Source organism: Enhydra lutris, unplaced genomic scaffold (genome assembly GCF_002288905.1).
Source record: "Enhydra lutris kenyoni isolate GAN:26980312 unplaced genomic scaffold, ASM228890v2 scaffoldscaffold25, whole genome shotgun sequence".
Lineage (NCBI taxonomy): Eukaryota > Metazoa > Chordata > Mammalia > Carnivora > Mustelidae > Enhydra > Enhydra lutris.
The window spans coordinates 17897849-17923446 of record NW_019154109.1 but is presented as its reverse complement, the minus strand read 5'-3'; the positions used below and the strand labels follow the sequence as shown (position 1 = coordinate 17923446).

General features: G+C 39.5%; 1 protein-coding gene across 1 annotated transcript in view; it reads left to right on the top strand.

Moving 5' to 3' along the window:
* The window catches only part of LOC111151119 (usherin), a 680307-nt gene that overhangs the window by 582674 nt on the left and 72035 nt on the right, over positions 1-25598 (top strand). The window contains exon 60 of the mRNA XM_022508904.1: positions 3258-3612. Coding sequence (XP_022364612.1) covers positions 3258-3612 — 355 coding nt within the window. The remainder of the gene's footprint in view (positions 1-3257; positions 3613-25598) is intronic.

The window sequence follows — 25598 nt, the reverse complement described above, 5'->3', positions numbered from 1 at the left end:
TCTGAAGACAAGTGCTAAGAATTGTTACAGGAAATAGAGGGATAAGGAGTTTTGTTTTTTATTTTTAGGATTGTACTACAGTAAGAAAACATAAGTATGAATCTTTAAAAATATATGGTTCCTAGTTTTAATACTTATTTTTGTTTTTTTCTTAGTGTTAAGCAACCTTAAATTAACTGTAGTTGGAAAAGAGCGTTCATTATTGAAATATCTCCCAAATGAGTTTAAGCATAGAATAACCATTTGGCTATTCAGAGAGAACTGAGAATGTGATTTCCCTAAACACAGATGGTTCAGGAGGAAACACTTCCAGTTAAATGAACAGTTGAAGCCTAAATCTTAAATAAATTAAGAATAATTGTCATCTACTTAACTTCTGTTCAAAGTTCATCCAGACCTGAAGAGATTCTATTCTTTAATACCATAGATGGAGTGTTTACCTCAATATAATGTTACTTTATTGAGTATTAAATAGTAGCAAGAAGTACTTAACCAGGTTACATCCTTTAATTTTTTTGGTAGATAAACTTGAAGTTAACATAATATTTAATCTCTCACATAGCACAGATTTTTTTTTTTAAAATTCATGCTTTCAGGCAATTTTTCAAAGAATGTCACAACCACAGCTAGACCTCAATGTGGGAATTCATGAGAGTTTAATAAAAATCAATTGAATTGTCATAGAAAGGTTGAAGCCAGACAAAACAGACAATTTTATTTCCCCATAGAAGTTTATGTTTGTTTGCTGTATTATGTTCCTTGCAAACACCTTTTAAAAACTCAGAGAGGAGTCCTTGGCTGTGAGCCCTGTGGTCCTCATTAGAATGAATCCCTCCCAATGACACACCTGGTACCTAGTATCTGCAGCAAGTACAAAGGCCAAACCCTGCAAACCGACACTGAGTGCAGAATCTGGCCCTCGCATGGTAGCGAGGAATAATGAGGTGGGTTGCCGAAACTTAATTGCAGGTCACTGAGAGGTATCTAGGAAGCCTCTATGGTCTCCAGCGGGAGGCTTGTCATTGCTCATGCTTAGGTCATTGTGATTTATCAACTTGAGGATCATCAAATTCCCAAAGCCAGAGATTTTAAATATCCTGCCTTTTTGTGAGAGGTACTGTCATTTACTTTGCCTTAATAACCCTTTCCGTTTTGATGGCTAATCTGATATGGCAGCGTGTGACCATCCTGGCATCTGAAGAGCGTGTTCATTAAATACTCCTAACGGCCTGGAAAATAGTGCCTTATCCATCAGTCTCTCTCAACTACAGAGCAGAAGCTGCGTAGGAGAGGAGAGGATCATCTCTTACATACATCCTTCCCCAACCTGGAATACCACCCTAGTAGGTAAAAAGAGTTAATAGAGATGAGGCAAAAATGCAGAGAAGTCATGGAATTACATGTCTTTTGGCCACTTCCTCAAAAAAAAAAAATTACAGAATTTACAGGGCTCAGATGCTGGGAATACAGAAATATACCAACCATGATTCCTCAGGAGTTTCCCCTTCTGATTAGGTCTGCAGCTAACCAGATTTTTTTTTTAATTTTTTTATTTGTGGGATTTTTGTTGTTGTTGTTGTTGTTTTATCATGATTTTATATCCAGGTGAGCAAATAACTGTTCCAAATGAAACATCAGATATTGGAGCTATACTAACAACTGACAAATCCATTTCTCTTGCTTAGATGTTTAATGTTCTACATATGGGTATCAAATAGTATGCATGGGCCTTGGTTTTTGTATCAGTCAAATCTACAGATGGGACTGAAGAATCCCTTTCTCAGGCATCTGAGGATTTTTTGAGCGTAATGTGAATTTTACTGGGTGTTGGAGAAGACATCTAAAAGGAATTTGATTTTTGCCCTTTAAAGATCTCTAGAGCAAATTCGTATAATTTATCATGTTATTTCCATTAATTTTCATTTATCTTCTCGACTCACCCATGAGTTCCTTCAGAGAAGGAATGTGTACTTCTGCTCCTGGTATAAGGTGTGGTGTATATTATAGTTTAAGCAGAGAATAATCAGTAAAGGTTTGCTCAGTGAAGGTTTGTTGATGAATATAAGAAAGAACGGCCCTTACTTTGAAGGGTAATGGCTTAATTAAAGAAGAGAAAATTCAGATGAAGAGAAAATGTGTGACAGGCAAAATGTGAATTCAAAACATTTTTTAAATATCCTAGAAGCACATGCAAAATAACATTGTGCAAGGTAAAAGAGAATTAGAACCGTGGGCTTCTCTTCGTCATTCCTCTTCCTTCACGGTGCTAGCCAGGGTTTTTCACACAAAGATCTTGTTGTTCTAGGAACAGTAAGAGGGTAATGTGTAAACACTTTTCAGGTCTCTGCATTCGTCATGTTTGCTAGTGTCATGGTGACCAATGAGAGTCATACGGCCAAGTTCAGAGTGAGTTTAGGAGACATTAGCAATAGACGTGGGTACAAGGAGACGAAACAATCGGAATACTTACTGCAGTCCAGCTACTATAGAAGGGTATGAATTCCCAATACTGTCAACTTCCAATAATTCTATATAGTGTAATTTCCAGATGTGCAAAAAATAAAATTGTGAATATAATTCATGTGCACATGCATACACTTCACATACATATAAACACACAAAGATCCAGAAATATTTTTTTAAATCTATTTATTTATTTGACAGAGAGAGAGAGAGAGATCACAAGTAGGCAGAGAGGGAGGAGGAAGCAGGCTCCCCGCCGAGCAGAGAGCCAGATGCAGGTCTCGATCCCAGGACCCTGAGACCATGACCTGAGCCGAAGGCAGAGTCTTTAACCCACTGAGCCACCCAGGTGCCCCCAGAAATATTTTTTAAATGTCTTAATAGTGCTTACATCTATGCTTCTGATTTTTTTAAGTTTCTAAATAATGTATGTGTTTCTATATATGGCATAGGCAGGTGTTTTTAAGGAAAAGTTTCTAAAGTAATACAATAAAATGTAATTATGGATGGTGCTGCACAGTTTAAATGTCTTTATTTCTTCTGTGTTTTCTATGTTTTCTAGGAAATATATACATTCTTTATGATTAGCCAAATATATATTTTAAAAAACACTCTTAAAAAATGATACTCAATCAGGTCTCTTGTGCCCTCTTCCATCTGGTCTTCATTATGACACCGGAAAGGAGCAGTTGAATTGATAACAAATTCTTCTGAAAAGCAATTTCTTCCTCTATGTGCAAACCTTCCTTTGAAGTGTACAGCTGTCCCTGATTGCCTTCCTGGTCTCCTTTCAGACGTCCTGCTGGTATTGAAGACGAGTCCCTTTTGTTTGTCTGGACAGAAGGAGCCCTTGAATTCACTGATGCTTCGGATACTCTGATGCCTTTCACGCTCTACGAATACCGAGTCAGAGCCCACAACTCCAGGGGGTCAGTGGAGAGTCAGTGGTCATCAGCACGGACCCTGGAAGCCCCACCTCAGTATCTGCTAGCACCTTGGGCACAAGCCACTGGTGCTCATTCGGTTCTGCTGAACTGGACGAAGCCAGACTCTCCCAATGGCATTATCTCCCAGTACCATGTGGTCTACCAAGAAAGACCCGATGATCCAACATTTAACGTCTCTACTGTGCATGCTTTCACCATGACGGTAAGAACTTAGGAAAAGAGAATAACAGATGCTTAGAGTATCCGGTGAATATGTTGCAATTTATTCTTTATCCAGGTTATCATTTTTTTTTTTCAGTTAGAGCTTAAATACCTTAAAATCTTTCACATGTGAAAAAGAGCAGTGTAGTCACAGGGAAGATATGGAACTGAGTATAAGGGACACTGGAGACCAGTTTCCAGGGCACGATTAATTTGTATTACCTCAAGCAAATAAGCGAACCTCTCTTTGTGTGATCCATTAAATGGGGATACTAAATGTGTCTCTGTATCTCTCAGGGGAATGAAGCATAGATAAAATTAGACAGATATGGATATAGATACAGATACAGATTTGGTACAGACACATATATAGATACAGATTCCGAACAGATATAGATATAGATAGATATGATATGATTGGCTCTTTGAAAAAAAAGTTAAAATTTCTAGATCTATCTGGATGATATAAATATAGATGTAGATGTAGATATAGATACAGATATAGATATAGATATAGGTATAGATATCACATGCACCATAACTTATTTTTCTGGGTTGATCACCTCTGGCCCATAAAACAATTTAATTGAGTTCACTAGCATCTTCTGAGAGCTTTCGTTCCACCTGGCATGTGCTGATGTTCTATGGGAAATAGGGAAATAGGATGGTTCTTTTATCAGGGAGCTTTCTTTTATCATACGGCAGAGATGAGAATTGAACATGAGAAAGAAGTCAGAGAAGTAGTGCATGATAGGCTATAATAGCCACCACATGGTGATTCAGGTCCCAAATTCCACCCACCACCTACCAAGCCGTAAACCACAATACAAGAGAGGCTATCAACTACCAAGAGTTAGTCAAAAAATGCTCTGAGAGGGGGTGCCTGGGTGGCTCAGTGGGTTAAAGCCTCTGCTTCTGGCTCAGGTCATGATTCCAGGGTCCTGGGATCAAGCCCCGCATCAGGCTCTCTGCTCAACAGGGAGCCTGCTTCCTCCTCTCTCTCTGCCTGCTGCTCTGCCTACTTGTGATCTTTGTCTGTCCAATAAATAAATAAATAAAATCTTTAAAAAAAATAATACTCTGAGAGGTCAGTAGGAAACCCTCAAATTGAAGAGTCTTCATGGAAAAGATGAAACTTGTGGTCTTAGCAGTTAAATACATACGGTTTTTAAGATGTGGCAAGACCTTGCTATATATGAAAATCCCTCATAATAAGAAAAAATAGACAGAATAAAGCATTTTTCAAAAAGTAGACCATGCCCCTCTGCTCCCCGTCTAGGCACCCAAATATACCTGAAGGTTATCTTATAAAGTATAAACTTTATCAAAATGTCTAAATAATACTGAGAAAATATATTGTAATGAAACTCTGAAATAACAGTTATAAATGAATGGTTTAAAGTACAATATCTTCTCCCTCTCCTTATGTTCAATTTTTTTCATATGACTAAAAAATAAGCAGGCTGTGAATTAAAGAGATAGTATTTGTCTTCATTTTATTTAGAATTCAGAACTGGTACTTTATTTTTTATGTTATATTTAATTATCTTTCACATTACATCTTCCTAGAGCCTTCATTATAAGCATTAGAAGCAGTGTTCTTAAGTGTAGATCTTTTTTAGTTGATATGTGATCTGTGGAGAAATCTGTGACTTCTTACCATATCATTGGAATTCATGTTCTAAACTTCCACCTGAAAGCAAAATCCTTAAAAATAAAGTAAAAATACTAAAAAACTCTTGACAAAGGCTTTCTGAATGACACTTTAACTTAAATATTTTTATTAAAGGCACTAATATTGCAATAATTAAACCTCTGATTTTAAAATATGGCTTTTAGAGGCTGGAGCCTAAACATTTAATTTCCTAAAACAATTCTACTGGAATTCTCTTATGGAATACCCTCTACATCATTCTTTCATAGCTAGTTTCATCTCACAACACAAGATTTAAAGTATACAATGAACTCTGTCTTGTATTTAATCTGCCAGGTTCTGTTTTTATCACTCTGAAAAGTTCCTAAAAGAGAGGAAGGCCTATTGCCCCAAGCTTTAAGCATCTTTAAGCACCTTTATCCATGGGCCCTGCCAACACAGCCCCTACCTGGCAGCCCAGTGTTGCTGTGCTCTTCCATTTTCCAAAGAGTAATCCTTGTGCAATGCTAAGGAGGATAGCCAGAATGATCAGGAAACAGTACTATTTCCACCCTATTTTATAATGTTTGTATCTGTGTGTGTGTTCAGAATAAACCCCCCTCCCCACGATCTGGATCTCTGGCCCTGAGAATCCCGAGAAAAGATTTCATTAGGGTCATTAGGAAAAGCCCAATTTGAGCTTGTTAAGCAATCAAGGACATCTCCCATAGACCAGTCGGACCAGTGTTCAGACATTGTGATTAGCAAGCCAGATTTCCAGTGACTCTTTATGGGCTGACATCTTTGAAAGAAAGAATCAGAAAAATAAACTATAGTCTTTGAGCTTCACACATTCCTACATCCCAAGAGAACGTGTTTGAGCATTAAAAAAAAAAAAAAAAATTTAGGGACGCCTGGGTGGCTCAGTTGGTTAAGCAGCTGCCTTCGGCTCAGGTCATGATCCCAGAGTCCTGGGATCGAGTCCCACATCGGGCTCCTTGCTCGGCAGGGAGCCTGCTTCTCCCTCTGCCTCTGCCTGCCATTCTGTATGCCTGTGCTCGCTCTCTCTTCCTCTCTCTCTGATAAATAAATAAAATCTTAAAAAAAAAATTTAAAAAAGAGGGTTCTACCATGTAATTCCAATTCCTTACCATCAGAGAAGAATTTTTTTTTTTAATCCTACCCAAATCCTTCCTCCTGTCACTTAAGTCCATCCCTTCCTGTTCAGAACAGCATGACTTCTTTAAACCAGTGCAATGAACCTTCAGGGTCAAGAACAGATTATTGACAATTCAATCCAATTTGGCAAATGGTTATTGAGCACTATATTCAGTATGCCAATACTCAATACTACAGTCAGCTGTATTGTTGAAGGCTACCACGAGACTGGACCCTTGGGCAGAGCAGAGACTGAAGGGGAAGTTGAGTAATCAAGTCTGAGGCACACTTTATTACTTCTGGGCATTTCAGATTTCTAAATTTCTTTGCTTCTGGGTTTCTGCTGCTCATGTACTAATGATTCCCTTTCAAATCTCTCTCTCTGAGTGTCTTCCTGGCTCTACTTAGTTTTTCTCTAATTCCTATACTAGCTAAACATCTTTACTGTCTTCTTCCCTGTCTGTGCCTGCCCTAGGAAATATTTCAAGCTTTTGTTTCACTGACCACTCTGGCTAGCATTCTCCAGAGCAACGGAACTACATTTTTAATTGGCAAGGCACAGAATCCATCCCCACAATTGCAGGATTACAGTTTAATCCACAGACTTGCAAGAAGTATCACTAAATAGTCTCATTGAGTCTCTTGTTTATTGGTATCCTAGCTCTGCATGAGGGGCCACCAATAAATTGCCCATGATGTAGTGCCATCACGGGCTTGTCCCAATGTCCCCCCAGAGTTGTTTATGGACAGGTGGACGTTGCTGGGAGAGCCACATAAAACAGGTGCAATGGATGCATGAATCCTCTTGATGGTGGCAATGGATGGAGAAATGACAATGGGGGCCCTCCATGGGGGTGGAGAGCATATGTGTTGGCAGGAGCAGCAGCAGCAGCAGTAGAGGCAGCAGGAGAGGAGAAATGGAAAGAGTGTGGGTTTTAATGTATCACCAATTTCTCTCCCAATCTCATGAAAAGTTTCACGTCCCTTTGGGCCCAAGTAGGTTCTTCTAAGGGAAAGAGAGAGATGTCTAGATTCCTAGGGTCTCTTCAGATCAATACTCCCCACTACTGAAAACAAGATTTAAGTAGAAGTCCTTAAATTCCCTTCCCAATTAGCTCTGTGATGAATTGTGCAGTGTCAGGAGAGAAACTGTATTTAGCCTTGCTTGGCATGCAAGAGTTCCATGGTGGTATTTACAGGGAACACTCCTGGCGAGGTTGGCGATACTGCTGCCACCATTCAGATTTGTTTGCTTTTTCTCACTGGCACCTGCCATCGCACTGGCAGAAATAACTTGGGATTTAAAGGCAAAGGTGGTTTACCTGTTAGTCTGTGCTCTCAGTATATCCCTGCTTATCCCACAGGGTTATGAAACATCACGCCCAGATCATGCATTTGCCCAGTACCCTGAAAGATAGATGGTACTTCACTTTCTGGGTAGAATCAAGCATACGGTGCTGAGGGGTAAGGAAATTATATGGGTCACTAAAAGTTGGCTTCCAATCTGGAAATAAAATCCAGAATTACAAACTCTACTTCCTAGATTTTAGTTGCCAAACTCCCTTGCCCAAAGTCAAGGAAGAAGTACTCAAAATTTTCTCTTGTGGTTGTCTCAGATCTCTTTACCATTAAGTAGATATGTGGAAGGAAATGAGATGTTTTCTACTTGCCATATCGTGGAGAGTTTGTGAGTACATTGATTAATTTGTTTTTAATCCTATTTTTATTTTGGTTTAACATAATGTCAACTATTATTACTCTTTACGTATGTTCTTAATTAATTTTAGCTCTTAAAATTTGATGGCTCTTAGCCTTTTCTCCCCTTATTTATAAGACAATAGAAGTGCACTAGGAGATCTACGTATCTGTAAGGACTCCTTTGGCGGTGACTATCTTTCCAAAATGAATAAAGATTTGGTGATAAGAACAATTACTGTACTTTTTATATCAGTTCTATTAGCTGAGATTTTCACATTTTATAATGTAACTATGTTACTCATTCTTTATGTAAGATTACAAAATAGAGGTGGGTAAGTGTCACAAAAATGATGACCACTTATTAGTGCCATCCATGTTGTTGTATTGTGATGATGTCTGGTCTGACATTAACTTTTCATTCATTAGCCTTGCATTACCTTTATCCCATTTTTCTAATAATATGGTACCAATCACAGATCTATAGCAGGGATCTGTTTTGCGCTCAGTATTACTGGAGATGCAAACCACGTAAGTCTACTTGAACTTCATATAAGATATAAGTACTTCTTAGAGAGAGCTTTGTTTTTCTCAAACCACTTTATTCCAACGAGCTTCCTCCAGGACTCCCTTGCTCAATCATCACTAATTTCCAGGGCAGGTCCTATGGTTTTCCAGCCACATTCAGTGAGAAGTACCAGCCCAGTTCTGGTAATCAAGATACATTTCAAGTGTTTGAAAAAGAAAAAAAAAATCTAGTCTAAAGCCTGACTTGTGTTAAGAGACCTACTGTAGAAAAGAAAGGACATTTTTATTTTGTTTATTTTCTTCCCTCCTCTTTAGTTCCCCACTTCTCTTGTTGATGTCCCCAGGACTGTGGGAGAAAAGAGAAAATTGGACAAAAAGGAACAGAGCCTTAATCATGAATCTACATCTTCTCCATCTGCCAGTGCTTCCTGTGAGGTTATATGGAGATCCTGCATGGGAAACTCCATGTTTCACATTCCCTGATGCAGGCAACGCACTCTCTGGCTAGTTTCTGGCACCATTACTGCCCCCAGAGCTTCACCCCACAGCCTCTTTTACATCTGGGTTCTTACCTCCTGAGCTGTCAGCTGATACTAGGTCATATCACACTGAAAAACTCATTCTTTTCTTGACATCCTCCAAGCCTGGGGAAAACTCATTCTACAAATTAAGGAAACTACAGATTGTTCAGCCCTATCTTCTGTACTTTACCTCCATGCTGAGTGAGACCCAGCCAGCTTCACAATTTCAGAATTCATTGAATAAGAAGCAGGAAGCAGCTTCTGTGCTGAGTCATGATCCCCAAATTTTGGGATCACACAGGAATCTAAGAAGATGCTTCTCCATGCCCGTGGCTGCATCAGAATTACCCCGAGTCACTTCAGCTCAGTTACAATCTTCATGAAAAGAGTAGATTGTCTATCTCACCTTTCTTGCAGACGCCCTCAATTCCTTCAAGTTGTTCTCTTGGATATCCCTCCTATCTCTTGAGAGAGGTGCGTGCTGTATCCCCATTCCTTCTCCCCAAGTAGTAGGGGAATAACCTGGCGAAGCTTCCCTACCAAATTCTCTTCAACTTGCTTTTCATGAACCTGGATCTTCTCTTATCTAACTTGTCTTATATAGATCTTCAGAGGAAGGTTGGCTGGAAGATATGAGGTTGATTCTTTCTTTCTGGAAGTCCTGCAGAGGTCTGTCTGGCAGTTCCAGTAGTTACTTATCACTGATTTTCTCTAAGTTTTACTTATTATTCCCTAATACCTCCTGTTCCATAACTAAAAGGATCCATCACCTTTCTGGTTACTCAAGCCAGATAATCTTTGAGTCCTTCCCTTTCCTCACTTCCGTATCCAGTTTTCACGAAATCCTACTGATTCTACTTCTAAAGTATATCTTGAATCCTTCTGCTTGCAGACCATGTTAGGTTCTTCACAAAAGTTGTTCCTCCTCAAATCATGATCATGTCCTTACACTTGAAATAGATCCGTCTTCCTCTTTAATCGTCAAATCTGAACTAAAATGTTACTTAACTCACAAGGCTATTGCAAGCGCTAAGAAAATTAAGGCATACACGAAGTACTTTAGAAACTCTAAATGGCAATGTACATAGGATGTAAAACTTCAGAAGTCCTCCTATTTGGACTAACAGAAGCTGGAAAGAATGAACAAAAGTAGAAAAAGTTTTGATTTGCATAAAACAACCATACTAGTTTGGTCATGAATGAAAAACCTTACGTTTTGTATATTTTAAGCATTCCTCACCTTGCAACAAAATTCAGAGCTTGCAAATTTAAGTGCTTCTTGATATCACACATTTCATTTCCAAGTAATGTCCCAAGTATTGGATTGGGCTCTATTTATTTTCTAAGTTACCTGGAGCAGGATCATGCTTTTTGTGTCCCTAAGGTTTAGCACTGACCCATTTCCTCTTCTGCCATAACATCTCAGTCTTTCCCCTCTAAGAGTCATCATCAGGCAGATACCTCTCTAGATGCAGTTCTGTTTACCCACCATGATGCTCAGTGGACACTGCTCATTCTCGATCCGAGATCCTATCAGCAAAACATGAGGTCTTTTGATAACACACAGACAGATAGACACACACAGACAGATACACACACACACACACACACACACACTTCACAAGTCACACAGATTCTGCAAACTAACATCAGCCTGCTTTACCTGTGCCAAAGGGCAGGCTATCAGTATACGAGGGGCAGTTGGTGAGGAAGCTACTTGTCCTTTCATTCCAGTATGTCGTTTTGTCTTTCACTGAATTGTAAAGACAACTAAGAATGCCACAGACCCTTGTTAAATACATATATGAAAATAAAACGAACTTGTCCACACGGTAACAGGCCCGGACCATAAATTCAGGCTATATGCCAGTTAGCAGAGACAGCAAGCTGTAAATGGCAGTGAAGGGCAGAAGTTAATTGAACTACTGTGCTCTTGTCACAAGTGGAAAGTAGCCACTACCTGAGACAAGATGGCTGCCCCCGAAGTACCCTATTACAGCCAAGAGATCATATCCTGAGCTCTGCAAGGGCTTATGGGTGAGGGGGGAATCATACACAGATGACCAATTTTTTTATGGTTCACAGCCGATCAAAGTGAAATTCAGCAGCTGTTCAGGACAAGTGACCACTGTAACGGCTGTAATATAACCTACTAAATAGAGAGGGAATTGCATTAGAGCAAGAGGTTAGCTGTGATTATCGGCAGGTGAGTGCTTTATTGAAGTTGAAAGACCATTAACATTGATAGAGTAATTATTTCAACTTGAAAGTAATTACCTTGATGGGTGATAACTTCTCTAGTGTTCCCAGATTTGATTGGGCCAAACAATTGTGAGCTTCTGAAGCCTAGAAAAATATTACAATACTGTGATTTTTAAATTACTGAAACCACTGTTGGAATATTTTAATTATGCCGAACAGTGAAAAGATTTTGCCTTATACCAGCTAGTGACCTCTCATGTAGAGAGAGACATTTGCTTTTTAATCCAAATGCAATGACCCACACCCACCACCTGTGAATACATATGTGATGGGTTTGCAAATGAATCTTTTTATCTCGATATAATTTTTAAGGTGAAACATCTTGTTAGTGCCATAGCCGGGTGTTAACTAAGCTCGAACTGCTGGCATTGTTGATCATGTCTATGACCCAGGAGGCCCCAGAACAGCAACTATCTTCTGTCTTTGTCACAGAGGGCTTAGGTTTATAATAAACTAAATATTTTGATAATGGCATTTGATAATAAATTAAATATTTTGATAAAGTTGAAAATTATGAATGCCACGTATTGTGGATCCCAAGTTTCAGACTTTATTTAGTCACATAATTTATTTGTTTGAATAGTTCTCTTGCTCGATGTTATGCAACTCCACTATAAACACACCATTATCAGGGTGTTTTCTGTTTATCCACACTGGGCATCAGCAAACAAAATGAAAATTGAAAATCTGTGCTACTTGCTTCTCTGAAATCTCATGCATGTATGAAAATTATGAGTTTTTGCAAATGAGGACCAAGACACATAAAATCCAATGTGGCGATCAAGACCCAAGAAATATCGTGGGACCCTTCCATGAATCAGTTATTCACATAATTCTCTTTTGAGAACCTATTGTCCCCAGAAGCTGCTACAGATACAAAGAAAGAGGAAATACTCTCTTCTCCCTGTGACTCATGGTGTTCTTGAAGCAAATAAGGAAAGAGACAAATTATGATATAATAAGCAATTATTTGGTCAGGCTTAGGCATTTGTACTTATAAATACTTCCAAGAACCCAGGAGGACCCTTGCTCATACCGCTGATTCCAAGCCCAGCACTCATCCTGCCGAACCACAAGCCACTGACTGAACAAACACGGCATCATGATTCTTGGTCCTGCTGTCAGAGGAGATGAATGTGACATCACCTTCAAGTTCCTGGATGACTCCTTAGAACTTTCTATCCTCTTGGCAGGGTTTGATCAGATGATCAGCCAGTGAAAGAGTGTCTTAACAGCAGCCCTTCCCGGGACTTTTTTTCTAATCAAAATCTGATTCTCATAAGGGCAAAACAGGTTTCCACCTGTTGTCTAAGAGCCACGAAGGAATGTTTTACCAAACAAGTCATAAATTCAGAATATGTGCCCTGGGTTTCCTCCATCTCTCCTTCTCTGCCCTGAATTCCTCTCTGTAGACAAAGTCACTGGGTCTCTTATTTCAGAAGGAATCAGAGCACAGAAATCCGTGCTGAGCCAAAAGAGATTTGCAAACTGAGAAGTGAAATGACTGGTTTGAGTTTGGTAAAACAGTAAGGGTTTGAGATAAAGCCACTGGGAAAGTGAGAAGAATTTATGATTTGAATTGTAAATCTTGCCATTAAGCCAACCAAAGAGTGAAGAAATCTGACCAATTTGACATCACATCAGAGTCCGTAGCGCAGCAAGCTCACTGTGTGTCGTATGCAGTTGGGCTAAAGATTGTATTAAGGAGCCCCTCAGGTACTCTGAATTTAAAATAAGTGTAATAACTCATTTTTAAACATTTTATGTGATACTTGGATTATTCAATATACACATTACAAAATCAGGGACTTTTAATCCATTAAAAAAGGTGCGCTGTCTACCTCTGAAAGATAATGGCCATGTCTAGATAGTAAAATTACAGTATATTTTTAACGGATGTAAATGTTACTTTTTGACAAGGCACAAGTAATGAATTTTATCATATAAGTTCCTATTGGGTGATTATGATACAGAGTTTTATTTTTGCTAAAGCAATTACTAGTGTCATGGCTGGATACCTGTGCCCATTAGTGGCTGGTTCTGTGTTTTTTTTAGGATGGTTATTGATCTCTTGCTGAGCTGAGATTCGGGTTTTATGCCAGATAGCTTGATTAATGGGTTGGTTTCTATAAGTGGACTGAATGGGGATAGAAACCAGGGGCAGCCTGCTCTGCCAACCCCAAATCCGTCAAGACGCGTAGCTCATTATGAAACAGTTATCAAGGATACATGAAAAATTAATTGGGCTCAGTTTGATTCTGAAAAGAATCAGCTTTCTACTTGGCGGGCCCCCCCACTCTTTCCAGATGTTGTGCACCGTCCCCTGGAGAAACAGCAAAGGGAGATGTATTAATACATTGTATTGATTAGATCAAGACCCCTGACAGTTATTTGTAGAGATACCATCTGGCTGCTGTTCGAATTCCTTCACCAAAAACAGGACGTGACATGTTATTAATCTCAACTCTCTAAGTATAGACAGTTGCCTTTTCTGCTAAACCGCATTTTACCATTCCGTAGGAGACGGAGGCAAACCTGAAGGGTGCAGAAATTAAGGTTATTACACAAATTGAGCCATATGGTCCAAATATTTCAGCAAGAAAATTGCCAGGCAATAAAAATTGCTCCTGCCTTCCTAATGGTGTAAATTACAGTTTAACCATGGCTCTAATGATGTCCTTCTGCCGCGCTTAACTACTGTTACATGAAGGACATTGTTTTAAAAATATAAAAAACAAGTAAATGCCAGCAGCGTGTTTTACAATCTGTTAGTGTGTCATTAAGAACACTGTCAGAATTACATAAACATAATGGCAGGCAACCCAGCATACAAAAGAACTCGTATGGAAATAGAAAGTGTCTTGAAAACTCTTCTTTATCTCTGTAATGTCAAGAGCACGGTCCCCTCTGGAACTTGTCCGGGGAGAAAAGCCCTGTCCGGTGTTTTATTCTAATTCCCATGAGTGTCCCAGCAGCCGGGTTCTCTAAACAAGTCTTGCAAGTCCTAGTGGGCCAACGTACACATCTTGTCCCAGGTGAGGACAAAGCTAACCAGTTCCAGAGGAAATGATAGAAATTGACCTTTTTAAGTAATTCTGTTGCTAGGGAGCAGAGAGAAGACCCCACCGTCCTCTTTAATGGTGATGAGTGATATTAAATGTACAATTGGCATGGCATTTCCAACGAAACCAGTCCCGCTATTTGGGGCACAAGACTAACGACATTTACTCAGGGGCTCATCGTATGGTAAAGAACATTAATATTTGAGAGAGACTTCAGATGTTTTTGGACCCATCACCAAAAACTCTAGCATTTTAAATACTCTAGAATTTAAAAAATATATCCATGTGGATCATAAGAATATTCATGTTTTACTATTACACCATGGCCTTCAAAGATGTTTGAAACACAGTTTAAGGTAAGGTCAGAAGAAAAGTTTATCATAATTAGATATATAGATATAGGTATAGATATCTATAGATAATTTGAAAGAAAGCTACTTTTAATTCCTGTGGAGAACTTATCTGTTCTTTCCAGCACTTTTTTCCTTCTGTATTTCCCCTAAGAGAGAAAGTCTAGGGTCTATTTTGCCCCTTAAAGTAAAAAAGAAAAAAAGAAGAAAACAACAGGAAGCAAAACAAAACAAAACAAAACAAAAACCCTATTTTATATGCACACATTAATATTAGTGAGGACCAGTTGTTATGTCCTCACGGCACAAAGGGCCAGGGTAGGTAATCTGTTGACTGGAACATTTTCTGCCTGGAAAGCTCTTCCCCCAGGAGTCCCCATAGCTGGCTTTCTTCCTTTCTGGACTGGATTGAAAAGTCACCTTCTGTCACTCTTGGGGAGGCCTTACCTGGCCTACCTATCATTTCCCTCCTCTCCTCTGCCCCACACACTTTCTGTCCCTCTCCCCTGCTTTACTTTTCACTTTAATGTTTAGCATTATCTAGAAGTATACACTTTCGATCCTTTGTCTTATTTACTATGTGTCTCTCCAATTCGAATCTAAACCCCCTGAGGGCAGGGATCTTGCTTCTTATGCTCCCTGATTCCCAGAACCTAGAACCACGACACTTTTAGACATCTGTATGACGAATAAATGAATAATGAGTTGATAAAATGTCTAATGAGCAAGAGGTACCTTGCATATTATTTCTTGTTCCCAAACTACAGTCATATTCTAGAATTTTTTTTTTTCTGGTTTCTTGGGAATGCCATATATTTAGCCTAAGAGGAGATCTCTACGTTCACAGATAAATCACACTGAGGCATAATCATGTCTATGTCCCGATTTCAATCTCTAAGCTGTTATTTGCGAGAATTTTCTCCAGAAAGCACATCGCAGCCACATTGCACATGCCACCTCATTTCATCTTAATAAGTACGTAGTAGAGTATGATTATCTACAGGGCATTAGTGAGAAAACAGAAACTTAGAGAAGTTGAGTTACTTGACCACAGTCACACCGCTCATTGCAAAGCTGGGATTCACTTTCAGGTGTCTCTGCTTCTGAGGTCTGTTCTTTCTTCTTCCTCTTGCTGCTTCTTGAATTGTCCACCTCAAGGAAACAAGACATTTTTTAGAAAAGCTAAAGATCAATGAAACCCACAAATGATAGAAACCACATGAGAGAAACCACATAGCGTGATAGGACTAATTGTCTAATATCAATATAGGACATAACTTATGAAAGATTCAAAGAATTAAAGTGTCACTTGGATGGAAAATTTCAGGAAAGACCTGGGAGAGGTCTGTGTCTTAAGTAGTGGGTAGAATTTGAACAGAAGGAGGGAAGTGGACCAGACATTTTCTCAGGGAAAGAAACAGAAGCTTGGCTTTAAACGGCCGATGGTGAGTCTCTGTGTTGGGAGGTAGAGAAGGGGACATTCTTCTAGTCTGTCTCCATTTACTGGGGTGACATTAAAGCAGTTTCATTCAAAATAATCTCATCAGAGGCCTAACAAAGCTGTGCAGTGAGGTGGTCAGGAGCATAGGTCTGGGAGCAGGCAAACACGAACTGGAGATGGCTTGGCACCATCCTACCATGTCTTTGGGGAGACTAAGCCTACCCACGCCTCCATCAGATACAGCACCACACAGAGCAGCAGGAACAGAGTAGATAACTCAGGAAATGCTGATTATTATGATCTGAAACTGGTGGACGATGATAATTAGTCTGTCAAGGTATCATTGTGCTGCTGTGTTCACAGGGTCCTGTCTGAAGAGACAGAATTATTTTTTTTTTTAAAGATTCTGTTTATTTACTTGACAGAGAGAGATCACAAGTAGACGGAGAGGCAGGCAGAGAGAGAGAGAGAGGGAAGCAGGCTCCCCGCTGAGCAGAGAGCCCGATGCGGGGCTCGATCCCAGGACCCTGAGATCATGACCCGAGCCGAAGGCAGTGGCCCAACCCACTGAGCCACCCAGGCGCCCCGACAGAATTATTTTTTAAGAAAAATATTTTTCTCCTTTTTTTCATTTACCCTTCATTCCCTAACAAGTCTTTCCCAGATCACATGCTACTTACCAAATCATATTAGCAACAGAGTGTGGTCTTAAGGCAGCTGGCCCAAGAGTCCAGAAGCTGGAGAGGGAGAAGAAAAGGCAAACTCTTGGTTGGAAAAATTAGAGGAGACTTCTCCAAAGCTCAACTTGGGAAACTACACTCACTTAAAATATTACCGAAAGTCCAGTGTTCAGGTGGTGCCTCAAGTGGCCGCAGACAGTGCTGGGTCACAACTCAAATCTCATCAGGTAGACCAGTGACATCATCACTGGCTTTGTGACACTGCCTGGGGCCGCCTCCTCAGCATGCAAACACAGAGCACTGACCATAAGAGCACACCTGCAACACCTGCCCTTGAGATGCCACAAGACCTGCTTTGGGAGCTGGAGGGACGGCCGGGTGGATCTCTCTCCTGCTGTTATCTCATAGGCCATGTTCTCTACCAGGACCCATGCTGCCATCTTTTCTGATGTCAACATGTGCAACTTCTGACTTACAAGGAACTTAATGTAGACCTAAAATTAGCTTCCTACATATTGCTGCACACATGAAACCAGGACTGATTTTCTCCCTTTGTGACCTACCACGTTCTAGAAATACAATAGTTAGCACATTTAGGTTGACCATAGTCAGCACCTCAGGAAAATCCATCTACTTGTCCTTTTTGCCCAGAAGAACCTGGTCATCGTACCTCATCCTTGGCATCTTTTTTTCCTCAGCAGAACAATAATTATTTATTCATGGAATATGTGCTTATTATATCCAGAAATTAAAGTTGTTGGGGCAGTGTACATCCAGGTCCCTGAGGCTGGATGATCACATCTGTTAGAAATAAATCACTTTAAAAAAATTATAATAGTCCCACAGTCAGTCAAGAAATGGTGCAAAGGTAGGGAGGGGTAAATAGGGCAAGGAAGCCTGATTTTAAATCTTGTGAAATAGAGTGTGGTCAATATGTTGTCAGCACATTACGGTGTTCAGACATCAACTCTATATTTCCCCCCCTTGAACTCCAGGTGGCCAATTAGGAGTATGTGCTATTTATTCATTACCAAAAAGGCAGGATAAATTGAATGGTTAGATTGGCTAATACAAATTCTTAACAAGGAGTAGAATAAAAAATGATGCATGAAGGGAGACCCCCCCCAAAAAAAATCTCTGGGGAATTGCAGAAAAAATCTGCAGGAATTCCTTCTCAAATGTATCTGGAGTGTCATATGGAAGCAAGATAATTTAAATGGAAATTTAAATTTTAAAGATTCACTTTGCTAAATTTTCTTCCTAAAATGTATTCTTGTTAATTCTTTCATTTGTATTTCCACAGTTTCTTTCCTTCTTAAGGCAGAAACATAGTCTTAAATTACTCCCAGCAATTACTAGTTTCATTAGGATATTTTGATGCCTCCTTTTACAAGCGATGGCATTTCGTAGCCTCTCTACTCATCAAGCTGCAATCCAGCAAATAAGAAGCCTGTGAATTTACTTGATCCTGTAAATACTCATTTTTGCAAATATGAAGGAATTTAGGCAGGGATTATAAAATCTATCAACATAGTTAAATTCCCATTAATATATGTATATTAAACATATTAACTGATTCATTTTCATTTTGTGGCCAAAGATTATATGTTTCTCTATGTCTGACATCTGTTCCTATCAAAAATGTTCTGTCTCATTGCAAAATGTACGTCAGAAGGTAGAGGTAGCAGTGTTACTAGATTGCGTGATTTGAGGATCTATAGAAGCTGATAGAGGTTTCCAAATAAGAAATGCTGAACTCTCATCCTCAAAAATCTAAAAACATGTAGTGTTGAGGCTCTTTGCTTTCTAACTCTTGACTAACTTAGTAATTCTTGTTCAGAAAATTAAGGGTCTGTGGGCGTCTGGATGGCTCAGTGGGTTAAGCTTCTGCCTTCAGCTCAGGTCATGATCCCAGGATCCTGGGATCGAGTCCAACATCGGGCTCTCTGCTCAGCAGGGAGCCTGCTTCCCCCTGCCCCCTGCCTGCCTCTCTGCCTACTTGTGATCTCTCTCTCTGTGTCAAGTGAATAAATAAAATCTTAAAAAAAAAAAAGAAAGAAAAAGAAAAGAAAATTAAGAGTCTGCAGCTGGCATCATCTGAAAGAAATTACTCAACTGGGTACCTTTGAGAGCCAAATATATCATTTTAAAAGTCAATACTTGTTTCGGCAGTGAATGTTTCTGAAAGGAAATGACTATTTTAGTGTGTGTGGTCTACTGAATATTTTCATTTTTTTATAAGATTTTATTTACTTATTTGACAGAGATCACAAGTAGGCAGAGAGGAAGGCAGAGAGAGAGGAGGAAGCAGGCTCCCCGCTGAGCAGACAGCCCGATGTGGGACTCGATTCCAGGACCCTGGGATCATGACCCGAGCTGAAGGCAGAGGCTTTAACCCGCTGAGCCACCCAGGCGCCCCGAATATTTTCATTTTTGAGCCCCCAAGCGGAGTTCTCTGTCCACAGGAATGCTGCCCCTTTCTTTCCATGAGGAGAGCGCCCTCTGCTGGGTGTGGCTACATACCGCGTAGGACTGCCAAAGCATGGAAGCCTCCTGCACCAAACGTGGGAGCAGTTAAGATGAACATGAGCAAAAGGGTTTTAGAAAATCCTTGCCTCTTCCTGTACTGGAATGATTGCAAGTGTGGAAGTGGCCATAGTTCACTGCAGTTTTCTTTTTACTGCTGTATTATTGCACCCTGTTGAGGGATACATCTGAGCATTTCATGTGTCCTACTTTAAAATGCCCAGATGGTAACTACGTGCTCTGGTTTGAATTGGGTAGCCCTCATCTTTCATGCTCGGTAGTCTGCCTAGTTATCAGAGAGACATGAGACAAGGAAAATTCTCCCATTTTTCAGCTCCTCTTCATCTGTTTCTAGTCACCCACAGTGAATGATGCACTTGTGCAATTGTTAAGATGACAGTCACCACGATAACTGAACATCGCTTCCCTGGGATGGGCAGTGCCCTGTGTCCCCGTAGTTCCGCGCTTCCCTCCCAGCATACTACCTTTTGCAGTGTAACTGATTACTTGCAATCTTGTAAGTAACACCGGAGTGAGAGGCTCTGTAAATATTTTATACCTTGCCAAACCACTTCTGTTTGCCTTGTTCTTCTTCACTCTAGTCTTTACCTTTAACTGAGAATTTAAATCAAATTTTTCAAACTGAGAAATAGTCAAAAGAGCTAATAAAATAAATGTAACAGTGTAACCGGTTATAATAGCCCAAGTGCATAATAGAGGTTTAGTAGGACTTTGTGACATCCACATTTTATAGGGTTTTTGTCTCCAACTATATTCTTCAAAGTGCCATCTGGGCAATGACCATCGGTATCATTTTTATCAATAATAGTCAGCACTTCCCACTGGGAAATTAGTCAAGGGGATGAGATTTTCTTTTTTTTTTTTTTTTTTTTTTTTACAAATTATCTTTAAGCATTTATCTTCCAAAAAGTAGTCCTGGATTTTGTCCATTATAAGGCAGTAACAAAAGTGAGTTACTTGTTTTTATTTTAGACTTTACTCATGAGAAGCTCGTGATAGGATTGCGTTTTATTTTTCGTAGAGGAAAATGATTTCGCTGTTTTCCTTCTTAATAATAGCTTTACTGTGGAAAAAATGTTAACATAAGCCAGTGTATCCAAACTTTTCAGAATGTACACTCCTATAAATAATAACTTCTGGAGCACACATCACCATTACTTATTTATAAAGTATGCACTAGTGAATAAATGTTACTTACACTATGAAAATAGAAATTTTAAAAAGTGTAGCTATGGATAAAATTATCAGTAGACTATTTGGTTAATCATGAGCTAATACTCTCATTTGCTAGGACCTCAGGGCATAATAAACACTTATGAAAAGATACATTGTTAACAATATTGGATACCAGTCCATTTTCCAAGCGCTATCCTTGATAATTTCAAATTTCTTTGTCAACTTCTGGCCAAATAGGATTGGACTCTGAGTGTTTACACCTCATACTGTTGCTGGTTATGAGCTTGCACCCAAAGTAAGAAGTACCAAATTGGCCTTTTACTTGTTCTGCATTCATCTATGAATTATTAGCATGATATTTATGATATTTGAGCCATGTTTTTTCATTCTTTCAGGAATCTTGAAAGTCACCCATGTTTGTAAGGATCGTATAGTTAAAACCAAGTAGTATAATATATAAACCTCTTAGCATGGAACCATAAACTATAATTTATCACTATGTGCTAAAAGCAAATAAGTAAATGAGATAACTATTTTCAGTTCCTCCATGTTGTAACCCCCCCCCCTTTTTCCTTTCTGATGACTCATCCAGAACTTCATTCATTCGTTTACTTTCCCAGTCAACATGCACTTAATATATACCAACTGGGTATACAGCGCTGAGTATACACCAGACAAAATTCCTTCCTTCTTGAAGCTCTTATTCTAGTAGGGAAAGATAGTAAACAAGATAATTTTGTAAGTATATATTTTAAATTTTTAAATATAAAATGTGTGTGTGTATGTATGTTTGATATATAAATGTATGATAATGGCGATAGAAAAAAAAAAATCATTGATGAGAGATCACAGGTGTTGTGTTGGCCAGTCAAAGGAATGTTCCGTGGACCAGTTGTGGGAATGGAGAGACATTGGGCTTTTAGGATAGGGAGGGTAACATTAAATGTAGGGAGGACAGGGAAGGCCTCACAAGAGGGTGACACTGGCACAGAGATTAGAAGGAAAGGAGAAAACCATGCAGTTAACCAGGAGAAGAATTTTCGTTCAGGAACAGGGATGTATAATCAGATTCTGGGCTTCAGGAGTCTGAGTGGTCCTGTTAATTCCCAGGACCCATCAGCATGTGCACTGACCTTCAGCCCAGGATTTCAGAAGGTCGTGTTCAGCCACTGGCACATCTTGGACAGATCAGTGCTCATTGCTTGGGAATATAAGTCTCAGCCATCAGATGTGTAATATCTTTTCCCGGTTTCCAAAACTATTCTTTGAGTTTATAGTATTCGCACACTGCTGACGAAGTCTTCCTTGAAGGCCAGCCCATCCCTTGGCTCGCTAACAGCCTTCATTCCTTCCTGTATGTTCTTTCAAAATGTCCCCACATTCCAGGCAAACCAGATAAGCCTCTTCCAATTACGGAGGCCAGCTGCAAGCCTAGGAGCTCTTGAGAATGTCTCCAATCTTTATTTTGTGATCCAGTTTTGATCATCCAGAGCGAAATAGTAACTGTAACCACTCCAGCATGTCACATATACAAGAGTGGGCTGAAAGAAGAGAATGAATATTGATGTAATGACACAATAAAAAACAAAAACTGTATCATTTATAGAATTTATTTCTCTATAATAAGTCGAGAGACCAGTAGTAACATTTATGACTTCCCTTTGTTATCTACCTAACTAACGGGGATCATTTGGTGATGCAAGCAACCAAGCTCATTTTTTTTAAATTTTTTTTTAATTTTATTTATTTATTTGACAGAGATCACAAGTAGGCAGAGAGGCAGGCAGAGAGAGAGGAGGAAGCAGGCTCCCTGCCGGGCAGAGAGCCCGATGCGGGGCTCAATCCCAGAACCCTGAGATCATGACCTGAGCCGAAGGCAGAGGCTTAACCCATTGAACCACCCAGGCGCCCCATCAAGCTCATTTTTGAAGGACCTGAGTTCTAGGTGGTTCTGCCTTCATCAGCTTTCATCAGTGTGGCAAGGTGGTCAAACAAAGGGAGGGGAAGGGAAACAGTTCTAGGCTCACGCATGGGCTTCCTAAGCTTCATTATGTAATAGCATCCCTATTTTTTCTTATCACGTCTGCCACCAGTCTAAGCTCTTTTTTTGCTTCCTTACCGAGTTGTATAAGGTAGTCCAAATCGCAAGGCAACAATTTTCTACCTTCCATTCAGCGAAACTATTATGGAATCATTTCTCTTCTAAATCTCCAGATCACCAGATTCCAGAGTCTTGGTTACAGTAAGCAAAACTTTTGCAAAGTGGCCTTTGCGACACAGTAAGTTGTGTTGAAAAGATGCCTCACTTCCCTGCCTTTTTACCCACCGTCTGGGATTTCTGCATCAGATATGAAGGTCAAATTGCTAACTGTAAATTCTTTTTGACTGCAAGATTTTTTAAATGAATTTTAAATATGTTTTAATTATGTAAATCTTGCATTGACTGTCACAATGCTTCTCTCTTACTGTACACATCCTACATATTGTTATTCAAAGTGAATTCTTTCTGTGAATCTTTCTTTTGGGAATGCTTAAGCCCATGATGACTTCCTGTGTATACCTCTTTAGTGCTTGTTTCCATGTGTTTTTCTTCATGAAAAACATGGCTTCATGTTTGTTAGTGGCTTCATGAATATAAGTCTTCCATTCTTAATGGATGGCAGTTCCTGAAATCTAGGATTTGCATATTTTTTTACTTCTTTCCACTGCCTTTCGGGCCTAGCACCATGCTAGAAAAAAGTAGATGCTAAATAAATCTTTGACCGTGGATTTGACCCTCAAACCATAAACCAATCTCAGCACTTTTATTTGATGAAAGTTTTAAACAAAGCATAAAATTAAACAATTACCCTTTGAAATCAACAGAAGCCCGTGTTTTCTTTGTTGCTTCTATTAGCGAGGATCTGATTCAGAGCACTTTTCTTGAGTACCAACAATACACCAGGCCCTTTTAGAAAGACCATCTAATTTAATCCTCACAAAAGTCCATGAGAAAGGCATTGTTAGAAACCAAGACTCAGAAACGTAAATAATTTGCCTAAGGACTTCCTAGTACGAGTAACAGACCCAAATCTTGAACTCAGGGCTTTTGCTTATAAGTTGACTGCTTAAAGCATCTAGGCTCTCAACACTTTCTATCCTTAGTGATAAACTTTTTTTTTCTGTTTTGTCCAAATGTCTATTAAAGACAGTTATGCAAAATTAAAATCAATCTTTGATTTGCCTTAATGTAAATAAGAACCACAACTTCTAACTCTCAGAAAAAATAAAAGTTGTTTTTATTCTTAATTAAGTATGCTTGGCTTAAGTACATTTTCTCTTAAGGTATAATGACTGAACCATGATCATTTCTTTTTGTTTATTCATTTAAAACTCAAATAAAAGCAGATAATCAATAGATCATAATCTAAAACTAGAGGATTTACAAGTTAATAAGCTTGAGTCAATAGATATTCCCTAACGAAGCCCTCAATGGTGAACCTGACATAATTTGCTTTACAATAAGCTGGTTGACTTAATGCTTTAATTTAATTCCAATATTAACTGAAAAATCCAAAGAAAAGAAAAAAATTTAAATCCTATTATATTAAAATGTTTTCAAAGCAACAGCTCGATATCTTGCCGTGACCGTGTAAGTGTACCACCAGTATCTGTCTAAATCACCCAAGTTCCAAGTCACATATACAAGAGTGGGCTGTATTGGAGCCTAAAGCCAAAGTAAATTGTGGAAGTTTCTCAGTGGTCCGTCTTTATGTCTTTTCTTTTAGCCTCAAGTGTCATTATTTTTGGCTCACTATATGTGCTTTTCCTGACTTACAGGCAAAAAAAAAAAAAAAAAGGAGGAAAGAAAGAAAAAAAAGAAAAGTTGGGCCTATTTGAAAAGCAGCCTATTTCCCTTTCGATGACCATATTCAGCCTGACTCCCCAGAAAGCAGAACTTACACAAACAGGCTTAGGTCGTAGAGCAGAGGAAGCCTTTCCTGGTTCCCGGGGTGGGGGTGAGGGTAAGAAAATATATCAAGATGTGATATAGGCTGGCTTCCACTTTCCGAAGTCTGGTGGTCCTGGTGGGGGCGGTAAGGAGACTTTGATGCAGTACCCAGCACCGCTCCCAGTTTGAGTACAGACTGGACAGTTGGAATGCCTCTACTCAAATCCTGGCTCTTCCCCTTAGAACTGCATGACAACTATCCCCATGCACAATTTGCTTCAACTATCTTTGCATGCATTCCCTTATCTGAAAAATGAGGGTAACCACTGTCTATTTCATGAGGTTGGTTTGAGGAATGAACAACTTAAAATACAAAGAACACTTGGAAGGTGCTTGTCATATACTAAGCACTCACTGTTGTAAGCCTTTGAGAAACTCTTTGGGAAAAGAACAAAAAGCATCAAGGACATGTGCTAAGAATAACTGGAAGGAGCAGCACCGGCCACTGGAGGGAGTGGCCAGATGTGTCTCTCAGAACAGTTCCGTGCACGCAGCCAGAGGCCAATTGTTACCATCCTCGCAACGTCATTCGTGAATTCTTAGGTCTGGTTCTGAGTTGGGCCGTTGCCAGTCCCACCATAGCTGGGTGGCCGTGTATCTCAGCAGCCTTTTAGCCAGTTTTAGCTTTCTGGAACCAGTGTTGTCACTAAGAGCAAACCACTTTGCTCGAGTCAATGGGCTAGAAGTTATGCACTGGCTTTTTATCATAGCGTGTCCTTTTCTGTTCAGGAGGGATACTCAGAAAACAGAGAACAGGAATCTCACTGATTTTAACGATGACCGTTTTTTCACATTTCTCCATCTCTGAAATCACGTGCATCTAACAAGTTTACAACTGCTGTAGGTGGCAGTTGGGACATACTTGTCATTTCCTGTGCCTGCACAAACTTGGTCAATGCCGTTCACACTCTCGTCACTTCAGCTGAGTTATGTTCCCTGTTGC